The sequence below is a fragment of the Phyllostomus hastatus genome, unplaced genomic scaffold (genome assembly GCF_019186645.2).
Source record: "Phyllostomus hastatus isolate PE091 unplaced genomic scaffold, TTU_PhHast_1.1 phas_scaffold_345, whole genome shotgun sequence".
Taxonomy (NCBI): Eukaryota; Metazoa; Chordata; class Mammalia; order Chiroptera; family Phyllostomidae; genus Phyllostomus; species Phyllostomus hastatus.
The window spans coordinates 26,709,663-26,732,289 of record NW_025334024.1 but is presented as its reverse complement, the minus strand read 5'-3'; the positions used below and the strand labels follow the sequence as shown (position 1 = coordinate 26,732,289).

Below are 22,627 nucleotides of genomic sequence, written 5' to 3'. Positions count from 1 at the left end.
TAAGTTAAATGTCTGAAACGTTTATGGGTTAAATTTCCTCCACTGGGACGTTATGGCAGTTACACGATTTTTAATTAAGAAGATAAACACCCTAACATGTACTTAAAAAAGAAACACAGTACAAACTAGTTACACATTTGGTAAGAGTATAAATATTTTTGGAGTTGAAAAAGTCAATAAAAGGTAAAATCATTCTGATTTTAATGTTCATGTACATGTGTTCACTGGTTACTGCTGTGCATTTAATTTAAGACGGCCTTTTTAATAAGCAGAAAATGTGCATTTTTATATTGTTTAAATTTTAATATGGACTTTTGTTCAAAACAACACAGACATTCAGGCTACTTGTAAATGATACAAGATTTTTTGCTAATGAGGCATTATGTAGAACATATGCAAAAATCACAGTTCAGTCTTCCAAAAGAGACCACAGTAACAAGAAAAAACACGATTTTAATAAAAAGGAGCAGCACTGGGCTTTTACTTCAAAGCAATTAAGGGCTTTGGATAACCAAAAGTTCATGTCAAGCTGATGCCAAACCAAACTGGTCTATTAAACACATACTGCGAAGAGTTGCTGTAATACTCTGTGAAAGGGCTCTCTGCCATAAATACCCAGCACCGCACTCTGAAGGTTACAGCTATGCTGGGTTCACGTCTGAGAACAAGGAGTCCAACGTTCAGATCAGACTTCTAGAATTTCAAATCTGAAATAATGTATCCGTGGAAGACAAGTTCAAATATGTTTTCCATTTTGTAATTTTTCTCTACAGTAAATTATACCAAGTTTTATATTCCCCCCAACATTTTTTTTCCAACGGTTTTCCATTAGTCTCAAAAGAAAAAACAAACCTGCTGTTACACATAAAACTCTGAGCTATGTGTAAACATGTAAGAAAAAATAGACTCGAAGCCTCTGATGTGAAGTCATTTCTTCAGTTTTCAACAACTGTATTTCAAGAAACAACATGCCATTCACTACACGTGTCCTTCCTTCCAAGGAAATAACGTGTAATTTTCAGTTTTATAAAATCAGCGAGGTAGAGTACAAATTGGTTTATTTCTTTGGCCTCAATAAGTGATAGTGCCTTTACCTGTAATTCTTGTTTTGTCTTCTAGTTTTTGATATGACAAAAAAAAGAGAAAAAGGCTGCTATGGCGTGACTAACAGAGACCCCCCAAGGAGGGCAGCAGCTCAGTCTTTAAGGCGAACTCTTCCACGTGTGCACGTTGCTGTCTCTGGCTGACGACGTTTCATGGGGAAAACGTGTACCTGCGCATCAGTCTGTGTCCTGTGCTGACCTAGTCCTGGGACCGAAGGGCTGAAGGACTTCGGAAGTCCCGTTCAGTCCACTGTGACCACTCCGGTTTCTGGAAGGCCGTCTCCCTTCGGAAGGGGGACCAGCGTGCACCGTGTCCGTGCTGCTCTTTGGGGACTTAAGGAACACCACAGAGAAAGGGAGGCTGACAGGAGCGGGCTGCAAGCTTGGACCTGGCCTCGGTGCGGAATTTCTGCAGTCAGATGACGTCTTAAATACGGCTGTGGGCAATTCACCGAGATCACCACGCTTGGTGTTGGGGCCCAGGCCTTCAGCGCTGTTCCTCACAAGGACACATGGGTTGATTTTCCAAGAAGGCTAAGTCTAAATCAGTTCTTCTTAGGGGAACACCAACAACTCCTTGGTATTCAAGCTGGTTCAAAGCCAAGGTTCACATTATATCCCCTAATATATATATATATATATATATATATATATATATATATATATATATTTCTCAAAAAATATTCACTTTTTTGCCATGCACTTATAAGCATATATAAATGTCCCTAAATATATAGAATTTCATCATCTAATTAAAATTTACACATAAGTTTTCAGGAACAGAAATCATTAGACAGTGCTAATCTTTAACACTGAAACTCTGAAACATAGTTTTGCAGATATTTTTAACCCTACTTCACTGTTTAAAAAACAGTCTCCCATTATGCGTCACTTCTTAGCTGCTTCAAGTATTACCACGTAGGGCTGGTTGGTTAAAGGAGAATGAAACGCTGAGCCTGAAAGGAAAAACCAGAAAACTGCCCCTGGTTTCTCTAAGATCCTAGCCGCATGAGCATGCCATCACATAAATTGGAAAGGGGGAAAACAGAGGATCTAGGTCTGGTTTAAAACAAAAATGGAGAGTGAAGTAACATAGGTATAACAAGGGCAGCATGTAGGCCTCACGTGGACTTCAGTTCCACCAGCAGAAAGACACCTTCGGGGAAGTCTGACTATCGGCAGGTTACTGGCCAAGATCAAGGCCCTGCTGTCTCTGTTCAATGTGACGATGGCACGGAGGTCGCGTGAAAAGAGAACTCCCTATCAGACAGAGATGGGTACCGACGCGTTCACGGGCGAGCAGACACGGCCTCGGGCTCGGCCAATTCCCTGGAGAAAGCCGCGGTGAGGGGCCGGGCGGGAGCAGACCCGCAACACGCCGGTAACTGCTGAACCCGAGTGAGGGGGGCGTGGGGGCGCAACAGACCCTTCCCTTTACTTTTGGGGACACTTGGTCAAAAAAAAAGCAAAGGAAAAAGAAAAGTAACAGAAAGAGAAAAGCCATAGAGGGAAGACAATACCAAGGAAGCACACACCAAGTCTTCCCGGGGACAGTGAGAGAGCAGGGACGAGATACCAGTCATCAGGGACCATGACAAACCAAGGGGGACGGAATGGAAAGAGCCGCACACAACGGCCCATCAACCATGAAGGGGCCGCAAGGAGACCCCTGCAGGGCCCCCGCCATCCACGACCACCCACAGGATTTGACGCAAACTTGGAATACTGGGAGAGGCAACACCTTTGGGGGATAAAAAAGAACTGGTCCCGTTGTAAGGAACTGACTGCCTTTTAAGGTTGAAAAACCTTGAGGCCGGACTTACTCACCAGGGGAGCCGGCGGCCGAGTCCCTGTCACACAGGGTTCTCTGGGCAGGAGGGACCACAGGGCGCGAGAGCCCCCCACGGTCTTGGTACACGGGGCAGGTGAGTGGGGTCGACGGGGGGCGGCCCCTGGGCCCGAGTGGATGGCGGTTAGTGGGTCTAGAGCAGGCGTGTATGGAGAATGAGGAGTAAAAACATGATTTTGAAACAGACTAGACTGAGCCCTCTGTGACACATGATAAAGCATTTTAAACGAATTCTGACCTTATCAAAGTGAGATTTCTGTTTTAACATACCTTTGATCTGTAGCCTGCTGTTCTCGAAGCTGAAGCAGAGACAGCTCAATCTCATTTTCTTTCCTCCGCAGCTGAGTTTTCAGGATCTCCGCCAACTGCTCCAACTCTTCTATCTGGCCTCTCTGGGACTGGACGACGTCTTCTCTGAAATAAAGAACCTTCACGTGAATGTGCTGTTTGAAGAAGTATCTGCAGTATTTAGGGTTCGTACAGGGAAAGTTCTTCAGAATAAAGAGAAAGCGAGAGTTCCAAATGTTAGCCCAAGTGCCTCTGCACAGAGGAAAACAGCAGCAGTTCAAAGGCGACGACCTGGAGGCACACGGGGAGCAATCCCAGACGCCTTTCGTACAAGACAAAGTCCTAGGCAAGGGGTCGGTGGTTAGGTTCAGCCCATTAAGCATTTACTGTTCACCTACTACGTGCTCCGCAATCTGTCCACCTTCGGCTAATTTCTCTGCCTTTGTTCTGCCACATGCAGGTCTCCCTCCACCGCCCACATGAACACGGCAGAGAGAGAGGGCAGGGAACCTGAGGATCACCGTTTAGTGGTCTCCAGCTTATGCTTATCTCTACCTTTTCTGGCAGCGCCCCAGTGTAATGAGTCTCAGGAAGCGGGTGCGTGACCCCAGCTTTTCAGCTAACGAACAGGGTAACACGATTAGGGGTAGCCTTTTGGTTTTTCTCTCTCACGGCATAATCATCGCTGTATCTGGTATTCAAAGTATTCAAAAGGAAAAAAAAGGCCCATACATCTCTGAGGCGACTACCTAAAGCACGATCCCCGTTCCTCACTCAGAACTGGTCCTTTCCGAGGCTCTAGGTGAAGGCCTATAGATAAGGCGGAACCTCGTCTTCATGTGTGACTCGCAGACACTGGAAGCGTGAAGCTCCGATTAACTGGGAAGGAAGCTAAACGCGGCAGAAGTAGCTGTTTTGAAACCGTAGTGGGATGAAGACTGCAGTATTGTAGAATCAGAGTGAAGCAAAATCTGAAATCCATATGTATTTGATAACTCCAAACTTTTAAGCCACTCCTTCCACATATTTTTAACCACAAAAAGGCTAATTAATTCAGGATTTAAAAAAAAATTACCTGTAATTTGTCAGAGAATGAAAATGTTGCCTCTCAAGCTCACACTATTCTAAATGAGCGGACTTCATACCATTCCTTTGCAGGGGAAAATGAAAATAAAGGACCTTTCCATAAACACTTCCATCGATGCAGGTGGTTAAACTGTTCGCTCTCCTCATTTTAATAGAAACATATTTAGTAATATGTTCTTATCCCACAGATATAGCTGTAATTTAGTGGAGCAAATTACTTGCAGGTAAACCACTTTTGTTTAAAATAAAGAAAAGAGAGGAAAGAAAACGAGACAGAATAAAACATGATCAACACACAGAGTTCCGAAACGACCACAGAGACAATACATACAAGTGCCTCATTTCTCCTCGGGCTTCCTCCAGGAAGCTGCTGCCGTGTTTTGTCAGCATGGGTTGGCCCACGTCTGCGTCTTGGAATCGAATCCCTAAAAATGAATCAGTGAGATTACAGAGGTGAGAAAAGGGGACCCTTGCTTGATCCGGCATCCTGAGGAAATGGGTAATGTAATGAGACGTCTCAGGGGCTCAGAGGTATGTGCCCTGTGGTACCGAGAATCGGAGACACCGTGCCAAAGGGACTGGAAGATCTCAGCCACCTGTCGGCATTACAGCGAACACAGCGGCAGGTGTAGCCCATTTCACAGATTCCCCCGTGAAAACGCAGTTACCTAGAGGTAATCTGATTCCGTTTAGAGTTCAACCTCCCAACATAATTTCTGAGTGGACCAAAGTCTTCAATTCAGGTCTTTACAATATAAACTGAAGTATGGAAAAAAGTTTCAAAAACTTGATTTTTTTAGTATTTTTGATGAATGTTACCTGTACTTTGGTTTATTCCACCTCAACAACCAAATCCATATACAAACAAAGGTGATTTGAGGAGAGATCATCCATAGTATTCCTTTAAAGAGAACATTTTGTTGCTGTGCTTAAAATACAACTTTTCTTATAAAAATAGTTACATGCAATTTTATAAGCCTGATCCCATTGATAAAAATGAGACATACTTTTAATTTTATGAATTAGTTTACATTTAGAGAATAATTAAGTTATTAGAGTTTAAGGTGGATATTACACAGAATTATTAGAGTTTAAGATAAATTATGACCATTTAGTTTTTAATGGCACACAGTCCCAGATATAAAGGTACAGAAAAAGTTCTGTCTCCTTACAAATGTTTCCTTTTTAAGAAGGACAATTTTAATTAGCATAATGGCACTATTCTGTGCTGTTTTCAAAGTGCTCCCCATCTTCTGCTAATATATAAACGGAGGAACAGAAAGTGCTCTGCCTGAAACGTTGCAATAGTTCACTGTTGAAAGACGCCAGTTAGAGTCCTTTGGCAGTAATGCTGATTCTGAAGCATTTCCTACATCAATCATGGAAAAACTGAACACCAATCATGGAATTTAAAAAACATTTATATTCAAAATATATCTGAAAACTGTGGTCTCACTGTGAGTTGTCAATGGTTATCTTTTAAAACACATACACTTCATAAAAATCTTTGTTCTCCACCACAAGAACTGTTTCTACATTGTAACAATCACACCGTGAGCCGCTACTTTCGTCCCTTATCCGGACAAGGCATAAGTAGAAAATGATAATGTTTGTACAGCAGCTTGGGGGGAAGGCTGATGTGGCCAGACAGGGTTTGGGTGGGGTTCTCACCCCGCCCCCCCAGGCTGCACTACTTCTGACAAGTCTGGCCTAACCCCAGCCTCAAAGGTGGTCTCCAAGAGTCTAACAGGATTACTATGGTAACCACCTTGGTGATGATGCTTCCAGTTTACTCAGAGAGAGGTGGTTAAGGAAGTGTTCATCACGGTGTGATGTTTTGTGCGGCTCCTGTCTTGGCCTCTGCACCCAATAGTGGAAAAGGTCTGAATCACCACGTGTAAACACGAGGAGAAATTCAAGCTACGGAATCATATTGTAAAGACCGCTGCTCTGTGGCCCTTATTTCCTCCTACAGGGGAAAACTCCCATCGAATCCTTCCATTTAAATCGCAGTTCATGGCACTCGAGTAACTCGCCACGTTGGTCTACAATCTGGGCGCTGCGTCGTCGGCCGGAAAGCCCTGCAGCCCTTAGAGACCAGCTCGCCCAAGCGCAGTCACAGAGGACGGAACTGAGGGGCGGAGAGGACGAGGGGCTTTTTAAAGGAGAATGCACTGCTGGGGAGCTACCGCCCCCGACCCTTTTCTCTAATCTGGTGTTACAGTGCCACTGCACGGAGGGGAAAACGGGGCCCTCGGAGGTCAAGTGCTCTCTTCCCTGCAGAAGGTCAGCCGGGGAAAGAATGCATTTTCTGCTTCAGGATTCACGGTGGCTCCTCCGCGGACATCCAGCCCACCGCCGGTCTCACGTGGCCAGGGGCGGCCCAGCTCTCTCCTGCTGTGGCCGCCTCCTGCCCGCGTGCAGGGGCCCTCCCGACTCCCAAGGGAGGAATAAAGTGTTAACATTTTGGCTTCAAGAAAAAAATAGAACAAATTTATCTCCCTTTCTGTTCCTACGCTGTTTTTTCTTTTTCTTTCTCAATGAATTGAAATGAAAGTTGACAACATTTTTTATGTCCCTAAAAATGTTTGGTCTTTATGTGAAGCACATTCCAAACAAAGATCAATTAGAGCTAAAATTGTACTTCCTTTCCTAGTAGTTGAAATTAAAAATGTGTTACCTAAAATATTTCCTGATTTTTTTGCTTCATTCTAAGTGCCATTTGTCTGTGGGTGGAGAGAACTGGAACTTTTGGGGAAATATTTGGGTCTTTCTATAATGAGTCTTGTCTATGCAATGGGACTGTTTTATAACCTGGGTAGGTTTTAGGGGATTCGTTTTCAGAATCAAGACAGTGACTGGGCTATGATAATTTTTTGAGATGGAAGAGACCCTTCATGGTCATCTGATTAAGTGCTTTTATTTTACATGTAAAGACCGCTCAAGGTCAGAAGGATGAGAAGACTCGTCCGAAGTCCCCAGACAGTGGGTGGAAGAGCAAGAACGCAGCTTTTTAAACTCCTGCGTCTGCGCACGTTCCCCTCTCGGGCCGTCTCCACCCAGCGGGAAAGACCGGCACAGTCCTGTGCGTGTTATCAAAGGTCTCGTGATGGAGAACTTGAGTGTGATCACGTGCAAGCAACCCGGCTGGTCTCCCCATGTGCCTGCACCGGGGGGGGGGGGGGTTGCCTCCGTGATACAAAAGACCAACTCGAACCGAGCAACTCACATTTTATGTGGTTTCATACACGTCTCCTCTGCGTATGAGCGAACAGTGATGCTCAGTGTTTTACTGAACAAATCTGAGAGTCCGGCGATTCTTAAGTGAAATGGTCCTCACGTTAATACTAATGATTTCATCAACAAACAAGTCCCAGAATGATTTTTCTTTCTAAAGGAACTTAAAAACACGAATCACACAGAAATGAAACTCTGTGTGTGTGTGTGTGTGTGTGTGTGTGTGTGTGTGTGTAAAATGACCCATTCAAAGGTGTAAGGTGAGGGTTCGTGGGAGCTGTACGTCACCTTTCCTGGGGCAGTCCTGGGAGCCTGCGTTCTCACTCGCTTTTCTGCGCCCGGTGTTCACGCGGGACTGCACATAGTTGTACGGGGTCTGCCTGTAGCCCTGGATTTGAAGTTGCTGTTTGGCCGCGATCAGCCTGTTTTTGAGGACTTCATTTTGTCTCTCCAGCTCACGAACTTTCTCTTGCAGCTGCTCCATCATTTCTTCCATTTCCACGTCTCGTCCCAGCCGCTTGGGGCCGCCACCCACCCGCTCGTACCTTTTCTTGTCATTAACGAGCCGGATTAACTTGGTGGCCATTCTAGGGAAATAATAAAAAGATGAAAAGGAATGTGAGAAGTCAGCATAAAATGCATTCTGTTGAAAGGAACATAATCACTGTGAAGACTTCAGTGCAGAACCTGAATAATAAATTTCAGGTTTTGATGTAACTATTACTGCCTGTGAAGAACCCTTTGATGATAATTGAAACCACTGGGCAACAATCTGCTTTATAGCACTGACAAATAACAGTTTCCTAAGGCTTATCATTTAAGGTTAGTAAAGAGAGGACACATATTTACTCCATATGTTGCTCAAATGCAATTTTTAACGCATGACCTTATGTAGGAATGCTGTATACACTTAAATGTAGCTACAGATTGTGGATGTGGTGGGTTATATCTGCAAGCCACAGTAAGTTAAAACTTTTGAAAAGTGTGTTAAGACTAGGCAGCATTTAGGTGATATATTGTTTTCAGTTTCTCTGGGATTAAGACATATGACAAATATAAAAGCGTTAGAATGCATAGATACACCCATATAAAAAAACCCAATGAAAAATTCAAAAGAAACCAAAATGTGGCATTAACTGTTGCTCAGCGCTCGAGAAGCATGGATGTTTAATGGTAGAAAATAATTAGAGGCAGAAAGTATTATTTTAATGCTACCTTTAGGTTTATGCATAAATTGTGCTTTTGACATCTCAGGAGTTTATACCTTTGACTCTTTCAAGTTCTGATAAAAACTGGTTCGACAGAACAAAAGACAGAAAGGGCACATGGGGGTGATGTAATATACACGCACAGAAAGCACGCCTGACAGTGAGTGGAAAAATCTTGGCAGGACAAGAAAGAAAAGGTGGCTTTGATGAGAGACACAAGTTCAAGACTTTACAAAATTGGTCGCACATCTTCAATAGCTGACTCTAGTTTATAGTGCATCTATTTTTATAAAGACCCAGACAGGAGATTGAAAATAAAAACTCACTTCATTTTTCTTTAAACGGGGTTTGCTTTATTTTAGCATGGTTATGGACAGAAGCTTTTACTTAGGAGAACAAAAGTGAAATAAAAAAAGCCCTTAATAGCTTTGGGATGTCACGGAACAACCTTCTTTTGCCCTCAGCAGAGTCCTCTGTAAAAGCAGTAGTAATACACGTCTATCTACACTTCGGGCTTCTCGGCCTACAGCATGTGGCCCGGGGAGAGCTACGCGGAACATAATCAGTTAAGATTGTTTGCTCCTTCCCTTGAGGCACATCCATTAAACATGCTTTATAAGGGATCCAGGGTAATAAAAACCAAGATCCAAGAGCACCACAAACACCCTGGTAAAATAATCAATGGATTAGTTCCTTTTCCACCCAATCCAGGGAATGATATATCATTGGGAAATCTGGGCAGGTACTACAGCCCCACGAGCCACACACTCCTCACAGCCCTTTCACGGGTTCGGGGTCCTGAGCCCCCCCGCCCCCCGTGGCTTATCCCTAGAAGCATGGTAGCCATCTACGTGAGATACCAGCCGGAACACCTGTTACAGAGAGACTGGCAGAGATGGAGATCACGTGCGAAGGAAGGACACAGAGTAAAACCAAGTCAACAGAGCAGACACACAAGAGACAGATTTACTGGGGAAAAGCAGTGCAAGAAAGGCACGTCAATAGACTGGCTTTAAATTCCTTCCAAGATGTCCAAGTACACTTTGTCAAGAAACCTAAGATTACATCTCTTTCTCCAGTAATAGGAATAATTTTCACTTGCTTATTTTATGATGTTAATGAATCATAAGTGATCGGGTAAAGCTTTGAGTCCTTACTTGAAAGGGTGGTTCATCATTTCTACGTCTGTACTAAAGTGGCACTCATTACATCTGAGGGATACTTTTAAAGGCAGCCTTACCTAGGTGTGTAGGCAGTGCTGGTGGTGTGACAGTGCGAAGGAATTTAGAGCTCTGGGTCACAACGGTCCTGAGATCATTACTCTCAGGTCTGAGTCAAATAAAATCCCAGGAGGTCGATGGCTGGAACATACCACACGCCAGAGGCGGAGAGAGAAGCAGAACATGTGCACACGACTTGACTCCCAGCCCAGGCCTGTTCCCCTTAAACTACGCGGCTCATTATTAAGTTGTTTTGTATTTTCTGGCTAGGACAAATTACTAACGAGGTCAAGGTTGTGAATTCAATCCTTTTACTGACCCATGACGCTCACAAAGAAAAAACGATCGTTTGGTGGTGACAGACCAAATTCCTCACTCTGACAGGCTGGCGTGTGTGTGTCACCGGTCAGAGAGGGAACCAGGCACGTGAGCCACGTGTCCTGACGAAAGACATCACTGTGACTCGAAGACCCGACTCAGAGCGAAAGCCCGGCACACAGCAGGTCAGTGGGGCAGTAAAACAAAGCCCACAGAGCAGAAACTGAACGGAAACCGCCCCTGTACAAGAAACTCTACGCAGGAAAGCACCCCGTCTTCTTTCCTGGCTGGCTGACCTTTTCACTGAACCTGGAATGTGAACAGGGCTGCAGGCCTGTTCACGCCTCCACACGGGAAGGCACTTCTGCGTTTCCAATGCTGCCCCACTCGGGAGACACTCACCGTGTCTCTGAACAACAAAGAATTAAAGCATATCTCCTCTTAAGAAATTTTCTCTGCAGAAATGTTTGCATGCATATCAAAAGCGACACCATGTCTTCAGAAACAGTGGGGACTCGGAAATAAATACAGAATCTAGACTAACTCAAGCAAAGTTACGTATGTTCCAGATACTGAAGTCATGTTTTCATTAGTAAACCCTAAATTTTAAGGACACAGGCATTCTAACACATTAAAATAGATAATTACTTTTCTAAACTTTCATTTTAAAGTCAAGGCATTTAAAAAACAGATGCTTTGGCCATTTGCTTATTAAACTATAAATATTAAGCCTGAAGTTATTTATAGATATAATACACTCAGGCAGTATTAGCTCTTCCTTTCAAATAACAACTTCAGGCATAATAAACACTCATAATCTTTTTGGTTTATTATTCTAGTTTGTAAGAGTTTCCATTTTTAAAAATTGTATTTATTTACAACCCGCCTTGCTACAAAAAGGATTCAAGGTGGAGTTTTCAATTAAGTTTATAAAAAAGCAAGTCCTCTAAACTTTACAGAGTCAGGAAAAAAAGCTTAAAGCTTTTTATCATAACCTTTTAATTTTATCCTCTTGCTGGCGGGCATGCTGCTTAAGGAGAATGTTCTCATCGTGCAAACGCAAAAATCTGTCCTCCAGCTCCTCACGACTGATCCGTGACACAGCCTGGTGAGACTTCATCATTCGTGTTGTTGACGTTTCTGCAAAAATGCCAAGGTCATGAGTAGTGGGATTACTTAAAATAGTCTCTAAAAATGATAACAGTTAATATTACTGTAAAATCTGCTGCACTCATCTCGGATTTTTTCCTTTGTGACCTACACTCAACATTGCTTTAGAAAATACTGCAGCATTATTCGTACTGCTGATTGGAGGTGAGAATAAAAACCTTTGCTATTAAGACTATACATGCAATGCTAAAGGATCCGAACAGTGATAGTATCCACCCAAAAATGCATTCAAAGATGTAAGCTGGAACTTTGATTCAATAAAGTCTTTTTGATTTATATGCTATATGTTGAAAAAAAACTAAAAGTATTTTTTTTAACAAAGTGATAACAATAATCTAGTAAACATAATATGATTAAGAATATTTTTCTAAGCTATGGGTGTTGGGTTATAGAAAATAAACTACAGGGGGGAGGGCTGGGATGGGAGTAAAAGGCAGAAAACTGTACTTGAACAACAAAATAAAAACAACTATAAAATTTGTAAGACCAAATGAGACAAAACCCTTCACAAATTATTTATAATCTATCTTAAATATTTAAAAAGAACTGTTAAACCTTTTAGCATGTGCATGTAATATTTTTTACATAGGCTTAAGTTCGGTATTTTCCACATCTCTGTGAAGTTAGTCCATTTTCAACGGTCCTCCAAAAGAAACAAAGAACAAACAGACCAAGATTAAAGCCCTTTGGTGGGTAACTGAGGGTGAGAACGGAACTGAGAGTGTTAAATCCCAATAAATAGCTTTGCAAACTTAAAATCTATTTGTATTTGAATCCCCGATAACTCTGCCAAAAATGTAACGCAAAGCTTGTACACATTTTTCACTTTCCACAATACAAGCTGTGTAATCGAGTCTATCTTTGTCAGTGAACAATGCACCGATCACCTTTCTGTGGTAGTTCAAGGCGACCGCTTGCGCTCGTCTGATTCTCAGGTGTCCGAAGACGCCTCGGCAGGTTATTGTACATCGCCACCTTCTCTGCGACAAGCCCGTGGCACAACTGCGTGGCTGACACACGGCACGCAGGACGGAAAACACAGCTTGATACTCGAAATTGTTCCTTTAAGTTGTGCTTTCCTTTCTTAATTTGAAAATGCTTTTTAGATCTATAGCAACCATTCAATATAAAAGGATAAAGAAAACCTCTAATGCATACTAATCGGATAAAGTCAATATCACTTGGATAAACAAACCGTTTTGAGAGACTTTATTTGAAAGACGAAAAAAAATTTAAATATGGCATTTCCTCCCAAACAAAATTTAAACATAAAGCAACATTTTAATGGTGAGTGTGATTTAAGCCAGGCAATTCCTTTGGGAGGCTTGGTACTCTCCCTGTAGTTTCTACTGATGTGTGGAATTTTAAAAAGATGATTTATAACAACCCTTTATCAGAACAGAGGGGGACTCTACATCTCCTATGAGCTGCTGATAACTGATGCTCGCGGAAAAATTCCATATGCTGTTCTACATGCTCCGTCCTCTCACTGGGGCCAACTGAGAGCTACAGAGTTACTTAGATGGCTTCATTTGTATAAATATCAAAAATACTTTAAATTCAAAGTAAAGAAGCCACTGATCAAAGTTCATGACCGTGATAAACAAGAGCTGGCCATACCTTGCGGCCCTCCCGCTCCGAAGGGGTCCGGACCGAGGTCTCTCACCGGCAGGTCTCCCGCGGTCTCGTCGGTGAGGCCAGACATGGCCTAGCTGCAGAGGGAAGAAAATTCAAATAAAATCTCTGCAACTTCTAACATTAACTATGCAATGGAATGAGCCAAATAAAATGAATAAGGAACTATAACTTTAATGGACATCTTATTGCCCACATGTGCAGCCTGAAGAAGATGAAAGCTATTTTAAAAGTAATACTACATTGAATTACGGAGACAGTGTTCCTTTCAACAGTGTATTTCCTATGGCTTGCTTAGGAAATGAGGTAAGATTATCATTCTTCCTTTTCTCTTCCTCCTATTCCTCTATCTGAAACAAAAACAAACTCCCCTAAATTTAGAAACATCTCTTCTCCATCCACCATCCCCTCGTCTATCCCCAAAGGAAAGCAGATAATTTGGGGAAAACTCAAGTCAGGGACTTGATTCAGATGGTTGTTCTATCACTTAGCAGCTGGTGGAGTCACCTAATCTCCCTGAGTTTCAGTTCCTTAAGTCAATATTGGAAGAAGAAATACCGTCTCACAGACTGACTAAGGGTAGGTGACAGGGGAAACGGAGGGCATTTAGCACAGTTGCCTGGGACGCCACTACCACTTGAGTGTTAATGTTCAGCCTGAGGCACAAATGAGTGGGTCCTTCCAAGCGTTGCGAAGGGGGTTTCATCAAGTCATCAAATGGGTCGGTTTTACTTGTGTGCTGTCTTTGTAGCCACGAGGCCTGGGTTCCCGGGCTTGCTCCTTCAACGCACAGGCTGTCCAGCGAACTCTGGCGTGTTCAGAGTTTCTGTTCTTTACAGAGATACGCCACAGTAGCTTAGTTATGTATGTGGGTGTGGGTGGTCCATGCAATGTCTGGTATGCTTAAAAAAAAAAAAGGATTTTTCATTTCAATCTACTCTAAAAGCCAAATGCAAATTCCCAGTGGAAACACCCTAAGGCAGGGGTTCTCAAGTTCCAAAAGGTTGGTCCTAGAACACCAAGTCCAAGAAAGTTGCAAGCTTATCGGCTTTGTTGGCCTCTGTCCTCTCAGAGGCTGGCACAGAGCTGGGCACACCACAGACACTCACTTAAATGGTTGTAAGGAGTGAATGGTGTTCGCGGAGCCTCGGGGTCTGTGGCCCCAGAAATGGTTTATAAAATCTTGTATGTTTGTGTATATGTAGAGTATCTTTGAGAGCGGGAGGATTCATAACATTTATAACAACTCATCAAAGGTTGAGAACCACTGCATTTTGCCGGGACATAAATAGCTAACAGATACATGCCCGGGTGGTCATCTAGTTCTTCTGGAAACTGTGCTACAGAAAAGGTCAATCACAGGAACTAAATTATCAAGAAGTTTCAACACAGGACCCTTGTAAAAAGGTAACTTTTCCATGATAGGCTTATGGTAGCTTTTATGAGAATAACAAAGATGATGATGGTGGTGTTAACATTTACTGAATGCTTCCTAAAATGTGCCAGGCACTCTTCTTGGTGCTCTGCTTGTATGAATGAAGCAAACATCTCACAATATCCTTGTGAGGTTGTTACTCAACTGATTCCTACTTGACAAGTGAAGTAATGGAGACACAGCTTAGGAAACTTGTCCAAGATCACTCATCTAAGAGGTCACTGTCTTGTCATATTTTTGATTGTCACTACCAGGAAGAGGGAGGGTCACTGGCACCTACAGCTCAGAGGTGATGCTGAACACCCTGCAGGGTACAGGAATCACAATTACCTGGCCCCCAAATGCTAAGTTGGTCGAGGAACCCTGTGTAAAGCTGTAATGGCTCCCCAATGCCATCTCACGCTACCCCTCCCTGCTCACACTGTTGTCCTTTAGGTCCCCCCAATCCAGGGTACTTTTGCCTTGCCCAAGGCCTCTGCTGGATCCTCATTCTTTGGGGCTCAGCTTGTAACAGGGTGCAGCCAAGAGGGGGACCCCAAACAGGGATTTGGAATGGGGTCCAGAACTCAGGCCAGGAAATATTAAGATGTCCTCACCCCCCCAACAGATGTGAGCTGGGGGAAGGGACAAATGGAGCAGGGCCATTGAGAGATGCTTTGCATAGCAACAGCTTTGCAGCTAACCTCTGGGGTGGTCATTTAACCTGTCTATAACCTTTAACTGGTTACATAGATATGTTCAATAGCTGTGGCCATGCTCTGAGCCAGGGGAAGTAACCGCCCCCTAAGATGTAACTGGGGGGCAGGTCCCCCGAGTTACAGTGCCTGCATGAGAACTTGGAGATGACTGGCTCCAAGACATGGGGCAACGCCTGCCCAGACTCACGAGGGCAGCCCAGTAAAGCTGGAAGGATATGAGAGTGCTGGCAGGTGTAACTGATTGTGGGAGGAGTCGGAAATGGGGTTGCAGAGAAGGATTGGTGCGGGGATTTAAACCCAGACTCGGCAGCCATTGACAGGAAGAACTACAAGGCTTTGCCAGAGTGGGGACTCCTGCGGCCATTGTGCAGAGAGGACCATGCGGCTGGGGCAGTGAAGAGAGAACCCCGCAGCTTTGCCAGAGTGGGGACCCTCACAACTTTAGAAGGGGGAACCACCACCCGGCTTTAGCAGAGATCCCGGCGACACAGCTGATGGTGCTGGGAACCGAGGGAGGCCTACCAGCCGAGACGGATTACTGGGAAGAACCAGGGGCTGCCTGAGCCACGGACTTCTATTTCTTTTCCTGAGATACGGTACCCCAGACTGGGTAAAGGGGGAAGGAAGAACTGTGGGTGTTTTAAGGGACTTTGGGATTTTGATGAAGACATTAGGTCACTACTTTGTCTGTACAGCATTAAATAAACATTTCCTTTCCTTTTCCACGAATCTCTGGCATTGAGATGTCTTTTCTCTGGCGGCGGACCTAATGAACCGGGGAGGGGGGTTCCTTTGGGTAACAGTATATTGTCCTAGGCCCCCCCCCACCTTGTTGCTGTGTAACAAGCTCAAATGTCACTTCTCTGACCATCCCACGTTAGAGTCCTCTTCCTCCCAATTTCATCACTGTTTATTTCTGTTATAGCAACCATCTCTATCTGAAATGATTTTGTTTGTTTACTAGCTGATTACCAGTTTGTCTTCACTAGTAAAGCAGGAACGAGCATGTTGAGCTAGGCAGCTGCCCTGTTCAGCTGGCTCGGTACAGTGCCTTGGACGAGGTGGGCAACAAGATGAACGGTTTTTGAATGAATAAATGGACATCTGGCACTCAGACCAAAATGGTAAAGTCCCTGCCTTTATGCAGGTAATAGGCTATAGGGTAATAAGACGATAAACAGATCACTAGAAATAAATAATTGGCCCCTTGGGACGGGTAAGGGTGTACTAACCAACTCCTAACCCACGTCAAATGATTTGTGTTTATATAACCTTCTGCTTGAAGAAGGCCTTGGAGAAGCTCTGCAATTAGCGTCAACTCTCATCAGGTGGGGTTTAGGTCTGGTATAAATTTTCAAAGGGCTGCTAAGCATGGGGGTAATAGGCGGGGGCTGTGGTTCAGGCCTGACGATGTGGGGGTATCTCCTGCTGGGATACTTTTCACGCGAGAACTCCAGAGACTTCTAGAGACCGTAAAGCAGACCCCACGACCCCGGGCGGTGCTGCGCATAAGGAGTCGACCACCTCCATCGCCCCCTCCTCCCCCACGGTACTCACCGCCACTCTCTCCCGGCGGGTAGTTACCCGTTGCTATAGCGCCACGGCGTGTCGCGCCGCTGGCCGAGAGAAGCACGGGAAAAACATGGCAGGCCCCATTGCTTCCTGGGAAATGTAGTTTTCCTCAGGCCCTAGTCCGCCAGCTCGCTGCCTCCTCAGACCTGGGAAATTCTAGTACCCTAAATCCCGAGGCGCTCCGGGCGTCGCCGCTGTGCATTCTGGGAGTGGTAGTTCCTGAGGCTCTGGAGGTAGAATAGCGGTGAATGGGAGCAGGATGCCGAGAGAACTACACGCAGGAGGCGGGGCCCAGAGCGGGAGACTTTGCTAGACTGGCAGTGGCGAAGAAGGTTTGTAGCGGCAGCATGAAGCGGACTCAGACTGCCGAGGAACGAGAACGTGAAGCTAAGGTATGTGGGGCCACCGGAGTCTGGGATCTTTCCTGCACTCGTAGCTAGGGGCAGGGAACCTGAAGGACTTGGCTGGATGGCGAGTGGACGCAAGATCTGAAGCCAAGGCATGAGAGGGCCTTCTCAGCAAGGGAGCCAGAGATACTGGGGGTTATAAATTCCTACTGCTCAGGATGCAGGCCTAGTCCTGTTGGATCAGCTCACACAAATGGAAGACATCCACTTACTTGTTCTGCACCTAATACCTTGGGTAAATCTGTAGCTACTCTTGTGCCTCAGTTTACCGGACTCGCGGATGACTGATCATTCCAGCTGTGCTTTCTCTTTGGTAGTGATTCCTGAGGACTGAGATGAGATGTGTTTTTTTGGAACAGTTTTCTCAGTGGCTCGTCGATAATGTTCTAAGTCTTCAGCACAGCAAGATACGAAAATTTAACTACAATCCTATTATCTACTTTTGGGGTTCAGCCTCTAGTAGTCGTTGCCATTCCATGCGATGAAAAAAGTAATAGTAATAGCAATAGCGACTTTTTAAATAGCATGTGTTACGTGTCAGGCTTGCATTAAGTTCATAATATTTATATTATTTCGTATTCTTACCACAGCAGATTGCAAGATAGATATTTATACAGATGGAGTCTCAACAGTCCTGTTTCACAGATGAAGACTTGAGGCCCAGAAGAATTGATTGTTTTCCTTTTTCTCATTCCCCAAGTCGAGTCCTATTTATCTGTCTAAAAATATTGGGAACCTGTCCACTTCTTTTTCCATCTCCACCTTGGACCAATCTATCATCATCTCTAATGGGTTGTTACAATGGTCTCCTTACTGGTCTACGCTTTATACCCTAACACTCCATTGTCCCCTATGTCCCCTCCTCCCAGCCACTTTTTCACACTGTGGAGTGTCATCTTTTAAAAATGCCAGTCTAATCATGTTCATTTCCTGCTTAAAAGTCTTCCATGACTTTCTGTTGCTCTTAGGATTTTAGGGCAAAACAACGTGGCCTACAATGTCTGAACACTAATTGCCTCTGCAGCCTCCTTGGACATGACACTCTCCTTGCTCTCTGCCCATCGGCCACTGTGGCTGTCTTAAAAGTCCTTCTTTCTGGTACGGAACTCAAGGGGTTCCCCACCTAGGGGTGTTCTGTTCAAGAATAAGTGGTCGCCAGTGGGTAGTTTTATTTACTTGCAGCAAGTAAAGGAAATGGGATGCACATCCAAAACCTTGTCTCCAGGAAGGGAGGCTTAGCCATTGCTTGTATCCAGATTTGGTTAATTACATACTTGATTTCTTCTTTATATCAGATTGAGTTCCTATCTAGCTCTTTTGTTACTGCTGCATCTACAAAATCTGATGCTGTATTCTATCATCTAGCAAGAATAGCATTTAGTAAGAACCGCTCAGACCTTGAGACCCTTGTCCTGTATAAGAATTCCCCTCTGAGGTTTTTTTATTCCTCATTCTTGAGGGAATGGGCCTGAGGGTCCTTTCCTGTAACTGCTTCCTGCTGAACATGGATGGAGGAAGTCTTTGAGTTAGAGGAATGAAATTCTCTGGCTGCTTGGGTAATGAAAGTCTTGAGGTCCCCTAGCTTCTGGGATTCCTGAGAACAGGAGTACGTAAAGAGGCAGAATGTAGAAGAAAACTGTTAGGGGACCTCACAGTTCCCCTTCTCTTATGTCCTGTAAGAGAAGACTTACAGGACATAACTTATCTTGCAGCGGCTTGAGATCAGACAGGGATCCCCAGGAGTACTGGGGATCTGGTTCTCTATTCTCACTAGGTAGAAAAGCAGGCTTGACTCAAGAGCAATGTATCTGGGAAGCTACACTTTGTGGTTTAAGAAAAGAATGAGTTGTTAATAACACCAAAGGAGGACCTGTCCATATGAGATTCGGTTAATCTCGTGGAGATCCTGAGTTCCAGATTTTTAAATATACCCAATTCCCTGGATTTTGCGGGTGAAGTTTAGTATCTTTTGGTGTGGGCAAAATCAGATTAGCATTGCTATTTAAGCTACCAGTTACTTTTCCTAATTGGCTAACAAATACTGGAAGTAAGATTATAGGTGCAGAGGATCCCAGGAACAGGAGAAACCAAGATACGTTGGGGAGGGTCAGTTTTACTGAGCTCCTCCCAGCAACCCCCAAATCACCTCCACAATTAAAACCACTCGAGCAATTATGTCCTATTTCTTTTTTTTTTTAATTGATTTTAGAGAGGAAAAGAGAAAGACACATTGATTTGTTTTTCCACTTATCTATGCATTCATTGGTTGATTCTTATATGTGCCCTGACTGGGGATCAAACCCACAACCTTGGCATATTGGGGACGATGCTCTAACCAACTGACCTACCTGGCCAGGGCCAATTCCTCGTTTTGACATTATATGTAAGTTAGTTACTCTGGTATGACAGCTCTGGCTCTATTTTATTTTTTTTTTTAAGATTTTATTTATTTATTTTTAGAGAGGGAAGGGAGGGAGAAAGAGAGAGAGAGAGAAACATCAATGTGTGGTTGCTGGGGGCCGTGGCCTGCAACCCAGGGATGTGGCCTGACTGGGAATCGAACCTGCGACACTTTGGTTCGCAGCCCATGCTCAATCCACTGAGCTCGCCAGCCAGGGCTTCTGGCTCTATTTTAAAGGCGGCTCCATTTATATTGTTATTTCTATTTTTCCTCCTTTGATCAAGCTCTTTCCTTGAAAAGCATTCCTGATTAATTATCAGAGAATGGCACTGATCAGTTATTAAAAGCATCGTTGTTCCTGTATTATCAGGTGGTTTATGGTGAGTATTTCATGCCATTGTCGGTGTCTGAGGGCAGAAAGGCTCATTCCCAGGACATCATGCCCCACATAGGAGGGCAAGCTGCTCTTTGCCTAAGAACCTTAGGCCACATTGGAACAAAAACACCAGAACACAGTAAGGTTCTGTGGTCAAGTTTCTTTAAGGGCAAGGCCTGGATTATGTTTGGTTCTAACTTTATTTCATCAGAGGTGTTTTATACAAGTACAAGAGGTATCGACAACAGAGTAAACCCCACCTTACTTAGATAGAATGTTTTCAAAGAGCAATTCTCCTGTCTAATATTGCAGCGGAGGTCATGGTAATACCCGTCGAAGGAAAGTCTTCTGAAATGCCTGTAATTTTTCGTATGGAAATTTTATAGGTCTTCGAGATCGTTTGAAAACCTGGAGCAACCTGTATCAGAGGGGTGTCCTTATACCATCGAGCTATGCAAAATAAACAAAGATTTATAATAGCAAAAATGTTGAGTTCAGTGTGAAGAAGAGATCTGAATCAAGAGGCAATACCTGAGAGCAGGTAGCTGAAGATATTAAATAACCATAAGGTGTTAGTGGACACTGTGTTGAACCATTTGGCTTGTGCTAAATCTGGTACTTTTATTGGCACTGACACCACCAGTCGATGAACATCTAGGAGGGAACACCTTTAAGTTTTGTCATACTCGGATTAGTTAAGGGTACCTGAAGTTTTGTACTTTAGAGTTTTCTCCATGAATCTCTCTGAAGATGAAGCATCTTTGTACACACATTTTTGTCTTATAAAAGCACCAGAATAAAATAATTGTCTGTAAATGACAGCAGATTTAAAAATGGCCTTGGTTTGAGTTCATACACATGCATCTTAAGATCCCTCCTCTGTGAACCTTCTGTAATGTACGCACACCTTCTGCAATATTCACAGTCCTTCTGTAACTTACATAGATCTTCCCGTTTTTGTCCATCTTTCCAGTCATTTTATTCTAGGAAAATTTTTTTTATTTCTTTCTTTGCCAAAAAAACATATGTCTTTTGTATTCTTCCTTATCTAAAGACATTCAGTAAGAGTGTATGTCTATTTCCCATACCCTCTACTACCAAAAATATACATCCTATGCTAAATATAACCAAACATTGTAATCAAACATCATGTTTGACAATGTTTCCTGTGTAATTTTAGCATACCAAATAGGCCTACTTATTTTAATTTCCCCCTTTTATCAAGAGAAAACGAGTCATGGAGGTATGTCAGGGATCCTGCAAAACTTTGAAGCTCTTAAAAATGTCACAGGTCAAGAAAATGACTCTCCTTAAATTTTGAATCTTAGGGAGTTTGTGAGACATAGCAAGAGTTTTAAAACATTTTCCAAGTAAAGTCGTAGACAACAATACTTTAAAGTTGTTCACTTAGTCAAAGTGGCAATCACAGATTGTTGCCAGCGAATGCAGAAAGTCAAAGAGGTGTTAAAACAACATTTTAGTTTTTCTAATAAGGTGATTCAATGGACTTGAGTAATTAAAGACCTGATGGTAAGGAGTATACCTGTATCTTCTTTTAGAATTTCTTATTAAAAGCATACCAATAATACAGAAGACAGAACATTAAGTTTTGGCTTTATGTAAATACACTATTGATACTGAAACTTAATTTTAAAAAGCCCTTATCATAACAACTTAATTTTAGCCAGCTTAATACATAGAAGGCAAAGTCTCCTTTTCTATTTTTTTTTATTCTGAATTTTTAACCCTTGGAAACCTTAATTTTAGTGACAACCAAACCTCAAATTTGTGAATAATTTTATAACCTCTAGAAATACAGGCTCTTGGCAAAATATTTCATAATTCTTAGAAACATGTATTTCCTTAATACAGCATAAGACATCTTTGTTAACAGCTCCAAACATCTTTAGTTTCTCTGTATTAAAAAGCCAAAGAAGTAGGTAACAGAGGTAGCCATAAACTTATTTTTGTAAAACCCGATTAGATCTACAACAATTAAATCAGTTCTCGTGTTATTTCCTAGATCATGTAGTCCTGAAAAGGATGTTGAATTAATGATTAAGTGCTTATTTCAAATAAGCAGAGCTGTTTCCATAAAAAAACAATTTCAGGATTTTCTTCTGGAGGTGGACAAACATATACGCATACAGACGGACAAAACCAGAGACATGAAAGCTTCGTTTTAAAATTCCTTTAGCCATGACACAGGTACAGAAGAAACAAACAAACAAAACAACAACATTAGTTTCTATTCATTAATCACATCTAGTAGCTGGTTCTCAATCTGGGGCATGCGGCCCAGGATGGCTATGAATGTGGCCCAACACAGAATCGTAAATTTACTTAAAACACTATGAGATTTCCTTGTGATTATGTGTCACGATGTATGTATTTAATGTTGGCCCCAAACAACTCTTCTTCCGGTGTGGCCCAAAAGGTTGGACCCCCCCGCCAAGACAAAGCAAACTTCAAGTGTGACCGAAGTTACCGAGAGAACCTCTCAAAGGCTGTTCCCCAATGGGGAAATCCCCAAACCAATTAAGTCTTAGAGAAAGTCGGACAACCGGGAAGTCTCTTTGGGGTCCTTGGTCTCCTCCTGGAGAATGCACCTCCAGGGGTTGCAT

The 22,627-nt window shown here is 43.3% G+C and overlaps 2 protein-coding genes across 5 annotated transcripts in view; one reads left to right on the top strand and one right to left on the bottom strand.

Annotated features, from left to right (window-relative positions):
- The window catches only part of RPGRIP1L (RPGRIP1 like), a 90,568-nt gene extending 73,696 nt beyond the window's left edge, over positions 1 to 16,872 (bottom strand). For all 3 annotated transcript variants that reach the window (XM_045818981.1, XM_045818979.1, XM_045818980.1), the window contains exons 1-6: positions 16,805 to 16,872; positions 13,100 to 13,191; positions 11,305 to 11,449; positions 7,852 to 8,150; positions 4,658 to 4,751; positions 3,223 to 3,366 (exon numbers count right to left, since the gene is read on the bottom strand). In XM_045818981.1, coding sequence (XP_045674937.1) covers positions 3,223 to 3,366; positions 4,658 to 4,751; positions 7,852 to 8,150; positions 11,305 to 11,449; positions 13,100 to 13,184 — 767 coding nt within the window. In that variant the 5' untranslated portion in view covers positions 13,185 to 13,191; positions 16,805 to 16,872. The remainder of the gene's footprint in view (positions 1 to 3,222; positions 3,367 to 4,657; positions 4,752 to 7,851; positions 8,151 to 11,304; positions 11,450 to 13,099; positions 13,192 to 16,804) is intronic.
- A 251-nt stretch (positions 16,873 to 17,123) lies between these two features.
- FTO (FTO alpha-ketoglutarate dependent dioxygenase) overlaps positions 17,124 to 22,627 on the top strand; it is a 311,141-nt gene continuing 305,637 nt past the window's right edge. For both annotated transcript variants that reach the window (XM_045819071.1, XM_045819070.1), the window contains exon 1: positions 17,124 to 17,211. In XM_045819071.1, coding sequence (XP_045675027.1) covers positions 17,167 to 17,211 — 45 coding nt within the window. In that variant the 5' untranslated portion in view covers positions 17,124 to 17,166. The remainder of the gene's footprint in view (positions 17,212 to 22,627) is intronic.